Source organism: Sander lucioperca, chromosome 10, assembly GCF_008315115.2.
Source record: "Sander lucioperca isolate FBNREF2018 chromosome 10, SLUC_FBN_1.2, whole genome shotgun sequence".
Classification (NCBI taxonomy): domain Eukaryota; kingdom Metazoa; phylum Chordata; class Actinopteri; order Perciformes; family Percidae; genus Sander; species Sander lucioperca.
This window is the reverse complement of record NC_050182.1, coordinates 33,141,394-33,158,820: the sequence shown is the minus strand read 5'-3', so window position 1 is coordinate 33,158,820 and position 17,427 is coordinate 33,141,394. Positions and strand designations below refer to the sequence as shown.

Below are 17,427 nucleotides of genomic sequence, written 5' to 3'. Positions count from 1 at the left end.
TGTCTAACAGTCTCCCAATTATGCTATTTATAAACAACTAAATATAGTTAGGATTGTTTTACAAACACATTCAAAGCTGGGGTGATATTTGCCTGGACAGCTGAGCATAACAGGATGATAAAGGCAAAAAAAAAAAAAAGAAAAAAAAAAAGAATAGTTTCTGTCTTCAAAATGTTCAAGAAAGCAGTTTAATATTTCTCATCTTTGACCAGTTGCAATAATTTCGGGATTGGACTTTAAGTCACGGAACGAGCAACCTGGGAGAGTGACTCAGCAGCTGAGCTGTGATCCACAGCATCAGTGTGGGACTCAGAGATGGAGCTCCATCTGCTCCCTCAAAATAATCAAGCAAAGAGGAACATCAAGTATTTTCAAGGGCCGATAAGAAAATTATTGATCTAGGTAACGAAAATAAAAGCAAGTGGAGGATCAAAAACTAGGACATTGAAACACTTAGGGAAATATTCATAATCATCCAGTCAGCCAGCTTTGTAGCTACAAACTCACATTTGGTTATCCAGCCAGTCAGTACGTTAGTCTCTCACTAAGTCAGCCTCTTAGCAAAGCAGCTCAGACAGCCGGTCAGTCACTTTAGGTCTTGTTCAGTAGAGGAATCTGACATATTCTAGCCTTCATTGACTAACTAGGGCACCAAAGTGCATCCAGATCCCCAGCAAAACAAAACACACTCACACATACACATACACAGAGCCCCAGAAATAAAGTGCTTGGGATCAACTAGGATGAGCAGCTGTGTGCCAAGATTTCAACATGCAACAAGCTGGCAGCAATTAGGGAGCCTGCTGAAGAGGCTACAGGGAGCGGGCTGGCCATTACTACTGGTCCTTCACAGTGACGCTAAAGGAAAGATTAGGATAAATAGTATGCATGTAAACGAATAAATGACATACATATCATGCCATGTTTGGATAAACTGCAGATATATGTGATTGATAATACTTAAAGTAAAGTATAAATAAATCACAGATAAAATGTTTTTAATGTTAGATTAGGCTAACTTTAGGCTATGCATAATATGTTTTAATTTAATAAATGTAATGAAGTGATGGAAAATGTATATAAGTTTGCTAAATTAATGAACAAATTAGTTAGTTAGGTTACAGTCTAATTAAAAGCACATTAAGTGTGGCGAATGGGGGGATTCATTGATTTGTTCATCTTTCCAATATGTCCATCTTTGTGTGCCACCAGAGTGGCATGAAGTATAACACATTAATCAAACATGATAACTAGACACTTTTTAAACAATCAGTTCTAATCTGAGATGAAGACATGCAGGTATTTGACATTATTCACCATTTTAACAGCCCAGAAACTGTTTCCCATGCATTCTCTTCATAATCATATCTTATAACAAAAAACCTAAGGCCATAACCTATTTCTGTCTCCATCATGAATACTGTATGAACTGCGTTTGCCACTATATAAACATCCAAGCAGTCCAACTTCACTGCGAGCCAACTTTCCAGCCTGATACAACACAGCTATAGGAAAATACATTGGCAGGCATCCAACCAACAGTAAGAGAGACTGCAACATTTGAATACAATCCACTTTGACAACATTCCTCACAGTCTAACTGGCAGAGGCAATTTCCAGAAGAAAGTATGGGATTTAAAGTATGTAGTATACATTTATGCACGTTGGCTACAATTATTATTATTATTACAATTACTACACATGCTGTCTGTGTGTGTGTGTGTGTGCGTGTGTGTGTGTGTGTGTGTGTGTGTGTGTGTGTGTGTGTGTGTGTGTGTGTGTGTGTTCCTAAATGTGTGCAATTTGCAGATATAGTTAACAGCAGACCTCCAGGCACCAGGTGTCACAGAGAGAAACAGCTGAGAGAGAGAGGGACAGCTGCTTCTTCTGGTGTGTATCAGAGGTGGTCCCTCTCTAATGGTGGCCACATATTTTCAAACACCGGACTTTTGCTTTAACATGTACCTTTCAGAAGCTGTAAAGGCTCTCCCTGTCCTCCTAATGCATGTGTCAGATTGGGTTAAAGAGGTACTTTATAAGGCTAGAACCAGTGGGGGCTTGATGGTGGATTCAGACCCAGGAGGGTGTTGGCTAGAAAACAATATCTTATCCAAACATAATGATGAGTGTCAGCTCTAAAACACTGACATTCACTTAGAAATGCGTGTTATACAGGTTTGAAAACCCAAACTAAACCACATGTTGACGTTAGAAAGATGTACCAATATTACAGTAAATACATACTTTCCTATAGGAATATGATATACACCATAATATTACAAAGTCAGTATTGACTATAGGCTACCTGGTAAAGGATTATCATTATTAGAGTAAGAATAGTGTAATGTAAATTACAACATGCACTTACAACTATACCTCAGATAATAATGTTTCTCAAGCACAAAGTACATGACAAAAGTCCCCCTGTGTTATTATTTGGCTGATATCAGGCATAAGTGCAGCCCCCTATATAAGGTGTCTATGTTTTGGATGCAGAGTGATAAGGTATGCAGGCCTATCCTTATTTGTTAGCATGATGCCATCATATCAGACTCAGACAGGCCCAGTGCGTTGGGTGCAACCTATTGCCCATACGTGCGTCAATGGCCTAGCCTCTATCCCTGCATCAGATGTGAGAGACCTGGGTTAAGAGTGATGCATGATGTCATGTTAGTTTACACAATTATTCAATCTACACGCCTCTGAAGACAAAAATTAAATTGCAAAATGTTCGACCCACATCCTAGGGGTTCGTGAAAGATACAGCCTGTAACGTCGACATACTCGTAACGCCCGGATAGACTGTTCGAGCTGTAACCATCCACACCTTGTCGCCTCCTTGGTCCAACCCAAAATGGGGTCACTGCCTAATAATCAAACGCACATTTTTCAGGAGGTGTTATTCAAGCTGTTGTCATCAAAGCCTATGGGATGACAAGTCAGTGGACTTAAATATGGTAGGCTAAATAACTACAAGCTGTGCGCATCTTTCCAGCATATCCGAAGCGCAGTAGGCTAGGCATCTCGCCCATGAACCCCGTCAGTGCTTTTTTTTTGGTCATTTTTGGAAACAATGTTGCAGACCACCAGTGATCACACCGACAGCTCTACTGTAGCTCTCCCAGAGCCAGACTCGCCCCTTCCCGACTTACCAGATTTGAAAAACGCCGCTATGTCTGCCGCGTCCTTCGCAGCCTCATCTAGTCCCTCTCCTGCACTCATGGCTGTGGTCGCATCTGCGGAAATAGCAATAGCTATCCTCAAAAGCGTTTATTGTTGCAATAATTATCTATCAGCTAAAGCAGATCCTAACGCTTTTCATTGAAGCAGATCCGGTCATACAATCTGTGTTCCCTTCATTAAGCGAGAGACCTCCTCCTCCATTTTGGCCGAGAATGGAAAATCCTGGCGACCGATCGGCGGCGCTCCCGAGTTGGGACGTGAGGGAAGGGAGGCGGAGGAATGGGGGTGATAGTGAGAGAAGGCGGAGGTAAAAGAGGAGGGGGGAGGACTGAGGGAGGAGGGCTATTCCGTTTCGAGTGGTGGGTGGGGGTGGGATATCCTGGGATTCCGTTTCGGGGAGTTTTGGTGCATTGTGCGCCACCCAAATTTAGTGTGCGCCACAGTACATCAGCAGCCCCCAGCGTCGCTCACTGCGGTCCTGATGCGGGCTGCGTGGGAGTCATTCTTCAGGATTTCATGCCTTAATTGCTCAAGCCCTCATGTTATGTGATATGTCATATTGACAAACAAAAATCATGCTTTTTTAATTATAGTAGCCTAGTAGCAGTGATAGTGTTCTAATGGGCTATTTGATCTTATTATATAGGCCCTTATAGCTAAATTCTTGCGGAAACGTGAGTTTAATATTCCCATGAGGTCATTGAGTTCTGGTGTTGCATTATTTAGTTTCCTAACAGTTATGGCCTAGTCATTCACAATGGTAATCTTTTTTACATACATTGCACGTAAGACTACTCGTGTTTTAGCGGATAAGAAGGAGACAATGACGAGGAGAATGCTTGTTCAATTATCTCTTCATCTCCTAGTGATGAAGATGATGCTACAGTATGAGGTCATTTGCCCCACAAATCTAACACACAGTTCTCCCTGATAAAAAAAAAAAAAAAAAAAATTCTCCCTGATAGCTGCAGCTCTGTTCCTTCAACTAGGAGCAGTGCACTGCTGCCATCTGGGGGTTGCCTGCACAAATTGCTCTACGTAGCTTAGCTATATGTGTAAAGAGTATTCAGTTTGCCTCGTTGCATTGACGTTTAGGCCTACATAATAATAAGGCATCATTAACTAATTTGAAGTCCTATATCACACTAATACTTAAATTGACGTTCTGATTTAGGCTACGAACAGTTTGTCATCTGATTGATTCAGCAATTAGACACACCTGTAATTAATTAGGCATAGCTGTAGTAACTTACCTAACGCTCGTGGTCATGGTTTTAAAGTAGGTTAACGTCACTCGTAAATTTAAAAAGAGAGTAAAACATAGGCAAAACTAATGGCTTTTTAAATTTTGGATATAGGCCTACTGTCCGTGTAGGCTAGCTAACGACTACAACTTAATTAGCTAGCCTATCTACAGATAGTTTCCTTTGTAAAAATTAACATAGTTGAATTGCTAGCCTATCTGTTAACCTATTATGGTCAAGAACGAGCAGTTGACTTTTTCCATGGATGTATTAAGAGAAGTACAAAAATAGCACGAATTTTACTGTCTTCCGGGTCTACAAAACTACGTGACTGCTTCTGCTCCGACAACTGGAACTGATTCCATGGCCTTTGTGGTGGTCCTCTATCTGTCCATAGGCTACTTTCAACTGTTCATGCGATTAGCCTACGGCATTTTTTTGTATTTTGAAAGACTTCTGTGTAAATAAAATAAAATAAATTGTCTACATTTCTTTCCAAACCAGCCTTATTTTTACAGTCTAGCTATGTGACCAGCCCACTACCCTGTTTGTCCCTTTTACAAATTGCCTCGTTACCTTGGAAACCACTAACAACATACATGGTCACCACTGGGAAAACGTGTAGAAGATCAGGCGCTTCAACCAGGAAAACAAAATTGTAGCCTAAATAAACAACATAGGCTACTTGAAGCTTAGAGATTTAAAGTCTGGTAATATAAGAGGCATTTATGTAAAGGAATGTTGTAACCATGTCCTTCAGCTCTCGACTCGCCAAAGTCAGCTACAGGAACAGACCCACCCAACCGTCTGTCCCAGTGGAGTCACTCAAGGAGATGCAGGTAGGCTAATCTGAAGTTGATAATCATAGCATCGTCACACTTTTTGAAATGAAAGTCTATGAGGAATATATTCTCAGTGTCCCCACATTCAGGAGGAATGCATCCCCTAAATATTAGAATCATAACCATCTAGTATTGTCAATGTGGCCTAGAGAGATCTCTGTGAGTGTGGTAGCCTGCTTTTATGTAGGCTATTAGGTCTGTTATAATAATCCATTATCATAATTGTTTTAACATTATTATATTTTGGTTTGGTTACTATTGGGCTGTGTAAAGAATCCCCACATCAGCATTTGGTTATTAGGCCTATATGATATCTGTAAAATACCACTCTAACACTGGTAGGATTGTTTTGTTTATTTAGTTGTGCACAGTTATCCAATTTTAACAGCTGGCACATTTGCAAAAACAGATTTCCCTTTCATCCTTTTGGCAAGCTCAGCTATATTTTTTGTCTTGTTTTGTGATTATCATTTAGTCAAATAAGTGTAATTTAAAATGCTACATATGTCTCCAACCAATCAGATTGTTAATTTTTATTTTTATTTTTAGCACTTCAAAACAAGCTTGCACAAAACTGGGTATGCTAGAAATAATAATAAAAAAATAAAAAGGTGCTCAATATTTAATTTATTTTATTAACTTAACATTAGCCTCAGATACATTACCATTATTTAGCACAGCAAGGTGTAGCTAACTCAAAATAGGATGACGTGAGTTGGGAGAGTGAAACCTTACATCAGAATTCCCTTTTCTCAAATGTGAAAAAAAGATGATGTAATTAATCTGCACTTCATTTTCAACTCAAGAACCCTCCAAGCCCTGTTAATTGCTCTGAGAACTACTACACTGACTCACTGGCCTCCCAGCAGTAGTCAAAAATAGCTGGATCACAACCTACTGGATGTGTTGGCTGCCTCTGTCCACTAGATGGTAGTGTCTAGTTTCTGTAATGTTAGCTAAGCCTCAGAAGGCTGGATGATATTCCACAAGGATGTGTTTTACTTCTGGTGCTCTTTATTAATGTCATTACCAAAATAGTCACTGTAATAAGGGAATAATTTGTTTATCTGTGGCAAATACCTTTGTAATTTAGTTTGTATCTCTTTAATTTCACCCAATAAGTTCAGATTCACCAATTCCACCATCATAAAGGTCAAAGCGGAAACAATTGGCATATGAGTGTTAACTATTGGAAGGTTTTGTTTGTGAGTTTTGTAATCTGTGTGTTTAATTTATTTTTATTTTTTAATGCCTATTTACACCTTGTAACATTTTTGCATTTTAACCTTTTACACAGGTTACAAAATAAATACGTCTTGGTTAAATTGCATTGCTTCATTACGACTCTAGGCTAAAATCAATCTTAAAGATAAATACTGCACTATACAGGCTACTATGATTTAACAACTCTGCAGTCACTAGAAGCCACAGCACCTCGACTCTGTGGACCTGCTCCATTGACTACATATTTAGACTAATACAATCTTTTCTTCAGATTGATTCAGTTCACTTTCATTTTAATGCACTGCTGACCACAATTAAAGAGAAAATTCTTTCTAGTTAAACACATGCAATGTTCTGAGCGGTCAGTGAGATTGTTTAAAGAAAACATAACTAAATAATCCTGGTCTATCATGATCTGGACAAATAGTCATTGATATTCTTGAACTAACTAACAAACTAACTAACTAAAAGACTCAAGATTTGTGGAAGTTTAGTGTTTTACAGCAACTGGTACCATTTTGTACCTGGAGAATTGTGTGATCTTCTCTGTTAAGTCCAGGCCTGCTTTTGGTGACATGTTAGGTGCACAACACAAGAACACAAGACTATCATACATATATGTTAAATATAACACAGATATTAAAAAAACTCCTGAAACACCACCTGTTTACCAACGCCTACAACCTCCTTTAGCTTAGCCACAGTAATTCTGTAAAGTGGCCTTGGGTTTCTTGAAAGGCGCTATATAAATAAAAGTTATTATTATTATTATTATTATTATTATTATTATTATCCACTGTCCATTTTGTTTTAGTCCAGTATTATAATTTCGACCAAGAATTAGTTAGGACCAAATAGACAACAAAGTCCATTAAAGGTGAAACAGTGCAAGTCAAAATGAGTCCTCAGAGCTGTTTCGACTGCTGAGACATATTGTGCTACAACCTGGTGTAGTTTTATGTAAACCAGATTACGCTCTCCATGTTTGGATCAGCATCCCCTGTGAGACCAGTGGACCTTTCTCTGCTTTGCTCCTTCTCATGTCTTTCTATTTCAGATCTCACCACCCTCTCATTTATAATTTACAGTCACTCTCCTGTTTCATGGCAGCTTCAAACCAGACAGTTCAACTTAGAAAATCAGTCATGGCATACTGAAAAATGAATGACCCAACTGCTTTTAAATGCAAAGCTTTGCAATCATTTCCTTAATATCAAACTGTCAAGCCAGGTCCTTATGGAGAGAGCTGTGCTTTCCATCTGCAGGATGCCACAGTAAAAGCTAAAATAATTTAATATTAATTGGTGGGAGGTTTGTTTGTGTGTGTGTGTGTGTGTGTGTGTGTGTGTGTGTGTTTGCATTCACTGGTTGATTGATTAGGCTCTCCCCACCAGAGCTGAAAGTAATTATAATATTAATTATACTCTAATATGTCAATTTCCCAATCATTCATTTAATCTATACAATGTCAAATACGAGAGCCAAAGGTGACATTTTCAAATTGCTTGTTGTGTTCAAAACCTGTAGTGGTATTCAATTTGCAATGATATACAATGGAGACAAGCAGCAAATTCTCACATTTGAGAAGCTAGAACAAGCATAATTTTGTATTTCTGATTGATAAATAATAATAATAATAATAATGATTCATTAAATAAACTTAATTTTTCCTATTGAATTAATTATATTTATGCAGAAAGTGTGAAAATAGAAAGCAAAATAAACTGCCAGTGCAATGATGACATAATACTTAGACCATGTTAGAATGTTAGAATAAAAAAGCACAGTGCTGACGCCTGTTACTGTAAATGTCACCATTATATTCGTACTCTGTGTAGCAGTTACTACAGTCACTACATGACTAGTTTTATCATAGAATAGTGTCAGTTAGCACACAATGGTAATGCATAACATATCTAAAGAGGTGTTTAGTTTGTGAAACCTGGTGATATTTAAGAGGCTGAAAAATGTCTTGGTATATGTTTCAATTTTTACCACAATTTTTTCAATTTTTACCACACATTTTTTCAATTTATACCACACTGAGACACTATGTTTTATCTGTTTTTGCATGTGTGTGTGTGTGTGTGTGTGTGTGTGTGTGTGTGTGTGTGTGTGTGTGTGTGTCTGAAAATGTTACCTGCCCACACTGTATTCCAATATATCAACAACCTTTCCACCCCCTCTCAGGCCCTGTCTCTCCATCACATTGTTGTAATAGACTTGTAAGGTGAGAGCAGGACCTTGATAATTACCTTGCATGCAGATGGCCATCCGACACCATATTATCTAGTTAGCAGTGCCCTTTTAGGAGCAACACTCATAATTTCAGGGCAGTAACCTTTCTCACGTAGCAAATAAGAAGGCTGATTGCTGACATACTGCAGTAAAGCCATTTGTGCTCTGTCTTGTCTTCTTTGTTGGAAGCTGTAATTCTCTAATGTCATGAAAAGCAAAGCCAATTAAAAGGGGTGGACTGACCTGAAAAGAAGTGTCAGACTGAAAGGCCGACAATGCTGCATTTTAAACCAGACTATCAAAACAAGGTAAGGTGACCCAAGAGTTCTGAAGTTACAGACGACTTGGCTTCTGGGCTATCTACTTTGGCTAAATGTAATTCATCATTAATGTGTCAGGACTCAGTTAACAGCTGATGTGTTTGTATCAAAATGTGGCTGGTAGAAAAGTTCAAGAAGGCTGAAGTAAGGGAAAAGCTTAGGAAAACAGGTTTTATTTATGTATGAAGTTGTATGATGTTTTAGCGTGCTGCAGGTTACGCAGGCGTCCTGCAAGGAGCAATAACAACTGGTTTTATCTGACAACAGCCTCAGTCTGGTGTATTAACGGAGAAAGATACGGCAACCATTGAAGAAGTTCCACTTTTTCCTGAATGTACTTCATGCAATAGACCAAAGAGAAATTATTTAAAACACCCATTGTATGTTTATAGATCATTGAAGTGCAAGTTATTTGATGAAAATAACATCAGAGCTGTTTACTGTATTTTGTAAAAACACCACCTCCATGAATTATACATTTGACAAACACTTAACAGTTTAATTAAAATGTAAATCATGTTTTCATCAATTTTTGCTGGATTAAATTTGTATTTTAACATCCCTGTTATTATCCACACTGAGTCACTGTGCAAATTACAGAATTAGTGCACTAAGTAATAGGTAGAGATGACAATGTGAGGTCAGATCAGTTTTTTTTTCCTGCCTTTCTGGCGTTGTGAGTTTTGCTCTTGTCATACTGTATCATCAAATATCAGAAAATGGAAGAAGAGGAAATTAGACACAAAAGCTGTGTGATGGCTGCTAAGGCAGATCTAAATGTTTAAAAATGTACTTACTAGAGTGAGGACCTAGTTTCTTAATCATTCCAAAACATATTGTAGACTGAGTCAAGTTTGTCATGAAAGACCTGAATGGCAATTTTTTGTTACTATTGTTTCAAAAAGGAAAACATTTGGTCAAGTTCAATATTATTGAATAAACAGACCTGTTTTGTTTGTTGTTATAGCCTTTAGGTTAGAAAGTTCTTCTATTACTTGGTTTTGTAGATAAGGTAAATAGCAATATGTGTGATATCCGTTAATTTTTATTAATACAGTATTTGCATACTAACTATAGTTAGTGATCTTGATTGAACATTTAACTACATTCATAAGATCAATGTGACATGAGCTCAACACAGAACCCACCCTTAAGCACTTATTTGCACTAGTTTTCCACTTGCACAGTTGCATTATAGTAATAATTGACAGCTATTTTCCTGCTTGCTACTAGCAGTGACACCTGAGGTGTGGGCTCATTGTGTCTGTGTGTGTTCATGTGTTTCGCATTCCTGCATGTTAGTTTGTGGATGTATAGTGTTTGCATACAGAGCTATCATTGTTCCTTTCTTCATGTGTGTCTGTGTGTATTAACCTGCGTCTCTAAGCATTTTACAAGCGAGCATATGATGCACCAGTGTGTAATAAACTGCTCTTGTCTGACCGTTTGTTTCTGTTCTATCCTGACCACAGCTGGCTGTGAAAACTCATACACTATTTACAGGAATGGCCATTAAACATAAAGCAGGCATAGCTTCAGCTCAGCGGGCTGACTGGCCACCACGGACAACTTGATAGGGCTACTCACATTGAGGGTGAGAGTCTACAGCTCCCCTGAGTATATGAGAAAGTGAGGTTAGCAGGTTATAGAGTATACTGTATATAGAATGGTTTGAGTCGGAGAGGCGAGGAGCTGTCATGTCGCAGGTGTTTAGAAAGCAGCTCTGGAAAAAAACAGTTTCCAAGCTCATTCAGGTAAGATAAATCATGTAGCACTGCTGCTGTTTTTGTCGTGGTGTCATTTGAGGGTTCTCTACCATTTTACTTTATCCATCCACAATTTTCATGTGTTATACCAAGCACGGGCATCATTCATTTAGCACAGTTAAAAGGACAAAACTAGCTGCAAAACATCATATCTTCAAAAACTGTGTAGACCTTGACAATGTTCATTCGAGGTTTGGCAGGACACTAAAAACATTTTGAATTGCTTTTTTAAAATTATATAAATTATCAGACTATAATTCTGCTAAAATGTCCTGCACAGCTTTTCTTTAATTCCAAAAGCCACAGTTTGTTTATTATAGGGATTGTCAGTCTCGCTGTAGCTTATCTCAGGATGGGGCTTTGTTTGCTTCTGAAAGCTATTAATGTTGTAGATGTTTTTGCATGGGTCTGTCAGTGCTGGCTTCTGTTTCTGTGTTATGGGAATAACTAAATGTGGTTGTGTGTGTGTGTGTGTGTGTGTGTGTGTGTGTGTGTGTGTGTGTGTGTGTGTGTGTGTGTGTGTGTGTGTGTGTGTATGTGTGTGTGTGTGTGTGTGTGTGTGTGTGTGTGTGTGTGTGTGTGTGTGTGCCTGTCTGTCATTGTTGGAGCCTGTTATTGTTGGCTAGTGTATTTTGTGTGTATTGCATTCATCAGAGACTCCTGCTTGTTTGAATATTCGGCACCACACTGCATTGTGTCTGTATTGTTAGTTTCTGGGCTGAAGACTGAGTTGGCTTTTCACACAATTTGGAATAAAGGCAGAGACAAGGCGTGAAACGGATGGTCGCCCAGCAACTGATGGCTTGCTTTTTTTCTGGTCGACCTGTGATGTGAGTGTTTGTGTGTATATAATGTGTGTGTATCTTTATTGACTTTAACACGGTTTGTGTGATTCATTGTCAGAGTTTTTTAGTGGTTTATTTAAACTTAAAAAACTTGAAAGAATGGGTGATATTTAAAAAAAAAATGTCTAAAATGTAAAAATACTTTTGGAAGTGTAATTTTTCAGGAGTGGAAATTACATACACCTGCTCAGCATTGCAGGATATTTGTCATTTGGGGAGTCGAATATAAATATCACTGATCTTGAAATGAGATCACCAGTCTAGAAATGAAAATTATGCAGTTAGTGTTGCATAGGTCTTAACGTGTGTGAGCCTCGTGTTCCACATGGTTGGTTACAAAAGATCTCTTCTGTTCTTATGTTTAAGATATGCTTTACAGGAGGAAACAGATCACTGATACCAATACAAAGTCTGTTTACATTAAGTATTAGTAAAAACAATTCATGCACAAATTGACTGAACTGTGTGCAGTAAAAGTACATTTCAACCCTGCAAGTTTGTTGTGCTTATAGCAACTGTCCATGTTGAAGTGACCTGTGACTTTCAGCCATTGCTCCTGAGAGAGTTTTGTTAATGCTTGGCAAATATTACCATGGTTTTTGAGAAAGTTAATCATTCTGCAGACTTATTCTGTGAGTGATGCAGGTAAAGTGCAGCTAGGCACTATTTGTTATTTGCCTTGTTTCACTATACAAACTTGAATGTCATTGTGATTATTGTCTGGTCTCTTTTAAAGCTGCTAACAGACTATTGTGTTGCTGCTCTCTCTAACCTTGTTGACACACACACACAGCTTGTGAGGTTATTTGTATGCTCCACCTCCATCTCACTCTGGCTTCACATGACCAAATCCCCAAGCTCTCACTAATAAGAATCAATACCTTGACTCTAAACCACTCTGACTTGTAGTAGAATTGTCCCATCTCTCTTTATACCAAAGTCCATTGCTGTGGTTGAATAGTCTTTTGCTTAGGAAGGTTCCTAACTGAGTGAAATGACCCAGAAGTATCTAAGTGACAGCCATGATAAGAGCTGGTCGAATTCTCTGAATGCTAAAGAAAGGTGCTTCAATGCTTCCTTTCTTATCTCCTTTAGCAAAGGGTACACTGGCCCACTCTTTAAGAAAGGAAAGGAGATAATACCATCTCACAATTCCTTGTGGCAGCAACATTGATATCCCTATCTTTTATCTTAGCATACATTTAACAATTATTTTCATACAATAATAGTGATTTACTAAGTCGATAAATATGATTGGACAGGATATTGAGCCTGAGCAACCATTCTCAATGTGAAAACAACCATTTTGTTTCAGTTGTAACTGGTAGCCTATATTCCTTTTTATATACATATTTTACCGGGTTGTCCACGTTATTATAGCCTGCATGAAACAACACAGTAAGAACACACGGGGGTGAAGTATCTAAGATGCGCTTTTAGTCAGAACATTGTAGTTTCACCACGGCAGACCCACGTCAATAACATCCACTGTCCCATAATTACATAGCTGAGTGCTGTCATATTTTCTGAGCGCCGCAGTTGTCTTTTCCTAAGTCTCCTTCACATCTTTCCTTGACCTCATGACGTTTTCCATTGAGGTCAAGGAAAAGTGTTTAGGAAAAGACAATTTTCTGACAATTCGACTGCAGCCCAGGCCTCCTGCCTCTTGCTCTCCTTCCCTCTCCTCATGTCCTTACCTGTTACAATATCCTGTAACATTCTTTCCTAACTTTCTTCCTCCCTCTATTTCCTCTTCCTTTCATTTGTCATATCTTTCAATTTTCCTACCCCTCTTGCCTTCCTTTTTTCAATTTCTTTTTCACTGTGCAGAACTACAGATTCTATACTTCAATCTCTCTCCCTTTTTCTTTTTTTTAAAATTCAGTCAGTTTCATCCTATTCCTTAGCTCTTTACATCCCTTGTATCTGTTTTTGACCACATATTCAGCTCTTTCTTACTCTGTTACTTCATGTATGTCATCCTTTCCATCTTTCCTCTATACGTCCCTTTTAAGGCTTTATTCAGGGTTCTATCTGATCTATCCCTCAAAAACTGTCACATCTACATCATTCTCTCCAATCATATTCTTGGTACAATCCATGGGGACTCACCCAGGGTGCTTGCATGTGCGTGCATATATATATATATATATATATATATATATATATATATACATATATATATATATATGAATGTGCACGTAAAAATAAAAGGAAGAGAGAGGGGAGGTAGGAAGAACATGATGAAAGAGAAACTTGATCAGTTAATGTCATTCTCAATGTTAAAAGTTTAACCCAGTTGTTAACAATTGTCTGAACAGATTACTATATAGAGTGTTCTATTTTTGGCATTGCCAGTCTCAATAGGATGTTTCCTGCTTCATTGTAGAAGAGGGCCTTTTAATAGATGGTCTGACCACGGTGACGTCAATGCAAAAAGTATTTTAAGCCAGAAAGAACTGTTCCTGTCACCCCCTGTTTAAAACCAAACAGAAGGTAGGGTAAGTGAGAGAATTTAAATGCACCCTGCAGCTGGCACACTACGCAACACCAGGTTTCATGTCATTTATTAGCTGACCTTGTTCCTGTGTTACTGAGCAGCGTAACCTGGCAACTCATTGTGGTTGGTGTTACTGTCCCACCATCCTAAATACAAGCCATGGCCTGTTGTAAACTGGCTGTGTTGTTTGTCCTTCCATTCAAAGAAACCTGCATTTTGCAGACTTTGGATGGGTGCTAAGGAGAGAAATGGAAGCACTTCTCAAAGGTTGAAGGATGAACATTGAGATTAACATTGGGAAATATTGAAGGAATACTGACTGTTTTGGACAGTTTCTGTCATTCTGGTGTGGAGCTACACACAAAGAACAGATGGATACTATACATTGACAGTATACTGATGATTATCATGTAACTGTTTTAAAATATCAATTTAAATTGGCTGGGTGTTTTGTTTAGCAAAAATTGAAAGAGGAACGTGAAGCTAAGCGGGCCCAGCTGGATGGAAGACATGACTACATCCTCAGCATTGTGGCTTCGTGCCTGGGACTGGAGAAATCGGATGTGGAAGATGCCACACTGGAGGGCAATCAGGTATCCTGTATATTTACACAGACATTGTTTTGCATGTAGAATACCACAATAGCCCTGAAACTAAAAAGAAGTTTAAAGTTTAAAAAAAAGTGTGGCAGCATTTGCAAGACATTATGATTTCTTATTTTGTGCATCTACAGTAACCGCTCAAACAGCAACACAATGTGTCTCAGTTTGGGAGAGTGTTGTGTCTGATTTGCTGAAATGTTTTTTCCCCGTCTTTCTCAGATTGACCGCATGGAGCAATTCTTTGTGGCTGAGGGTCTTCCACACCTCATGTTCTACTATCAGAACACTGAGCCAAATGAAGCAGGTAATGTGAATATCCCACCATGTAAAAAATAAATGAAATATGTGGACTATATCTAATTGTTGGCAACACATCAAATTGAGGTGTCCTTGTTTGAATCAATCTATGTGGGTAACAGCAATCACAGCAGTATTGTTTGCAGGTCTCCAAAATCATATTTCAATTAAAATGCAAATTCCCCAGTATCGGGATTATAATAGGAAATCAAGCTAGTTGAGATGATCCCTTGTGTTGTTTCCATGTTTCTGCAGCCTCTGCACCTTCCCAGCTTGTTGCCCAGCAGCCTGGTCGCAGCAAGACGTCTAAAGTGTTTGTGACAGACGGGAGGGATGTGGCGCTGACCGGAGTGTGTGTCTTTTTCACCAGAGCCAACACTTCCAAGATAATCACCTCTGAGAACATACACAGAGTGAGTCACTTTGTACAGTTTTGAAAATGGAAACATGTAGGGTGAAGATGTTTTTTTTTACTGTGGGGACCTTCTGTTCTGTAGTTCACTTGAATGACAAATCCAAACAGACAGATTCTTTCAATGTAACAGAAGATGAAAGTTTCTAAAGACAAAAGAACATTTGATTTTGCTTGGCAGTGATTTCTCTTCGAGCCCATTCGTGTGATAAATGGTTTCCCAAGACGGAGTCTTTTCATCCTGAGCTAGCGAACCAATATAGCCCTCTGATGCCACGGGCAGTTCTGGCTATTGATTCTTGCTGATCACCTGCTGTCAGCAGCAAAGCTAATCACCACCACTGATAAATGGGCATGTTTGCTACAAGACTCTCACAGCAAGAAGGGAAGGAAGGACAACTTTGATGTGTGTGTACATGTGTGAGAGAGAGAGAGAGCTTGCGTGTACAGGCTAGATATGTTCACAAGTAATTTTTTGGAAGTCCAAGTTGAGTCTCAAGTCTTTGAGCTCAAGTCCAAGTCAAGTCTCAAGTCTTTGAGGGGCAAGTTCAAGTCAAGTCTCAAGTCTTTTGCAACAAGTCCAAGTCAAGTCTCAAGTCTCTGGCCATCTGATCTGTCCCTAACACTGTATTGTTAAATCTTATGAATTCAAAGCATGTCCTGTAGCTGCCATCCATAGAGTACAGTATCAAAATCAGTTGTAGGAAAACTTTATTGGGTCTACTTAACACAGCCCTCTAGCCCTCGGACCTGGTGAAATATTAACCTAAGTCTGTCACATCATATGGATACAACTATAAAGATACAATTTGCCTGTTCCCAGCATTAGTAAAACACTTTGCGATGGTTAGCTTGTTACCTGTGACGATATATGCTACACGTAACGTCTCTTTCACTCAAAAAAGTGTCTAATGTCGAAGTGGAAATCAAGAGAATAGTGGCAGTGCCACACCAGTTACAGAACAACATGCATCTCAGTGTCAGTCCAAATTACGCACAATAAGCAGTTTGAACTCACTGATGTAATGCCATTTATTTTCTAAATGTTAGTACGCTCAGTGAAACTGAGTCCAGCGCGAGGGAGATCTGACTCAGCGGAGGAGAGGTTAGTGAGGCCAGCGTCTCCACGCCATCTGCTGCGCCACGCATGGATGAAATAATGAAATAGTAAACAGCACTACAGTAACAGAAATATGTGCAGAATTAAGACAGTCAAGATGGCCCAGTGTTTGGTGGACCGGGTACACCTTGTTCACTTAATAGCCTACAAATCATCCACGGGATCAATTACACATCACCTGAGTTTGCCCACCTGACACAGTGTTTGTTCTGGGGAGATGGATCCGTGCGTCCCACCTCCTGTGCGCCATGGATGTCTGAGCCTCAGCAATTACTAACTATAAAGATACAATTTGCCTGTTCTCAGTATTAGTACAACACGATGGTTAGCTTGTTACCTGTGACGATATATGCTAAATTTAACATCTCTTTCACATTAGCAAGTGACTGACCTATCTGGGTGTGTTTTGAGATGCCTGATAAAGTTCGACGTTGTTGATCCGGCATCATTTATCTTGGTGCCACACACCTTGCATGTAGCTGTTCGCTTACTGCCACTGTTTACCAAGTTATTGAAAGCAAAACTAATGACAAAAGGCACAACTCCGGGAGGACTTGGTGTCGCCATCGTCAATGCATTTTTTTGTGTGCGCACACATAAGGCATAGCGCATGCGTTACATTGCACATTATGGCAAAGGGCAGGGGACATGCAGCTCGTCATACGTTTCCCCGTATATGCGCCAATAAAAGAAAATAGAAATACATGAATACATTTAGATTTAAAAAGAAATAATTGCATGAAAACAGGTTGTTGACGAGTCTCGAAGCTCGAGTCTGAAGTCTTTTGGGTCGAGTCGCAGTCAAGTCTGAAGTCAGCTGTTTGTGCGAATTAA

The 17,427-nt window shown here is 39.1% G+C and overlaps 2 protein-coding genes and 1 long non-coding RNA gene across 7 annotated transcripts in view; 2 read left to right on the top strand and 1 right to left on the bottom strand.

Annotated features, from left to right (window-relative positions):
* The window catches only part of triob (trio Rho guanine nucleotide exchange factor b), a 113,836-nt gene extending 110,256 nt beyond the window's left edge, over positions 1-3,580 (bottom strand). For 2 of the 4 annotated variants that reach the window (XM_036005964.1, XM_031298633.2), the window contains exon 1: positions 3,153-3,580. In XM_036005964.1, coding sequence (XP_035861857.1) covers positions 3,153-3,222 — 70 coding nt within the window. In that variant the 5' untranslated portion in view covers positions 3,223-3,580. The remainder of the gene's footprint in view (positions 1-3,152) is intronic. The other 2 variants (XM_031298632.2, XM_031298629.2) reach the window with 2 other exon arrangements.
* Positions 3,581-5,000: 1,420 nt separating this feature from the next.
* dnah5 (dynein, axonemal, heavy chain 5) overlaps positions 5,001-17,427 on the top strand; it is a 116,349-nt gene continuing 103,922 nt past the window's right edge. The window contains exons 1-4 of one of the 2 annotated variants that reach the window (XM_031298634.2): positions 5,001-5,266; positions 14,621-14,755; positions 14,984-15,068; positions 15,317-15,474. In XM_031298634.2, coding sequence (XP_031154494.1) covers positions 5,177-5,266; positions 14,621-14,755; positions 14,984-15,068; positions 15,317-15,474 — 468 coding nt within the window. In that variant the 5' untranslated portion in view covers positions 5,001-5,176. The remainder of the gene's footprint in view (positions 5,267-14,620; positions 14,756-14,983; positions 15,069-15,316; positions 15,475-17,427) is intronic. The other variant, XM_031298635.2, reaches the window with a different exon arrangement.
* LOC116049202 lies at positions 5,744-12,777 on the top strand. Its single transcript, XR_004104833.2, has 3 exons — positions 5,744-5,754; positions 12,456-12,458; positions 12,624-12,777. It is a non-coding gene; the product is annotated as an uncharacterized LOC116049202 (long non-coding RNA).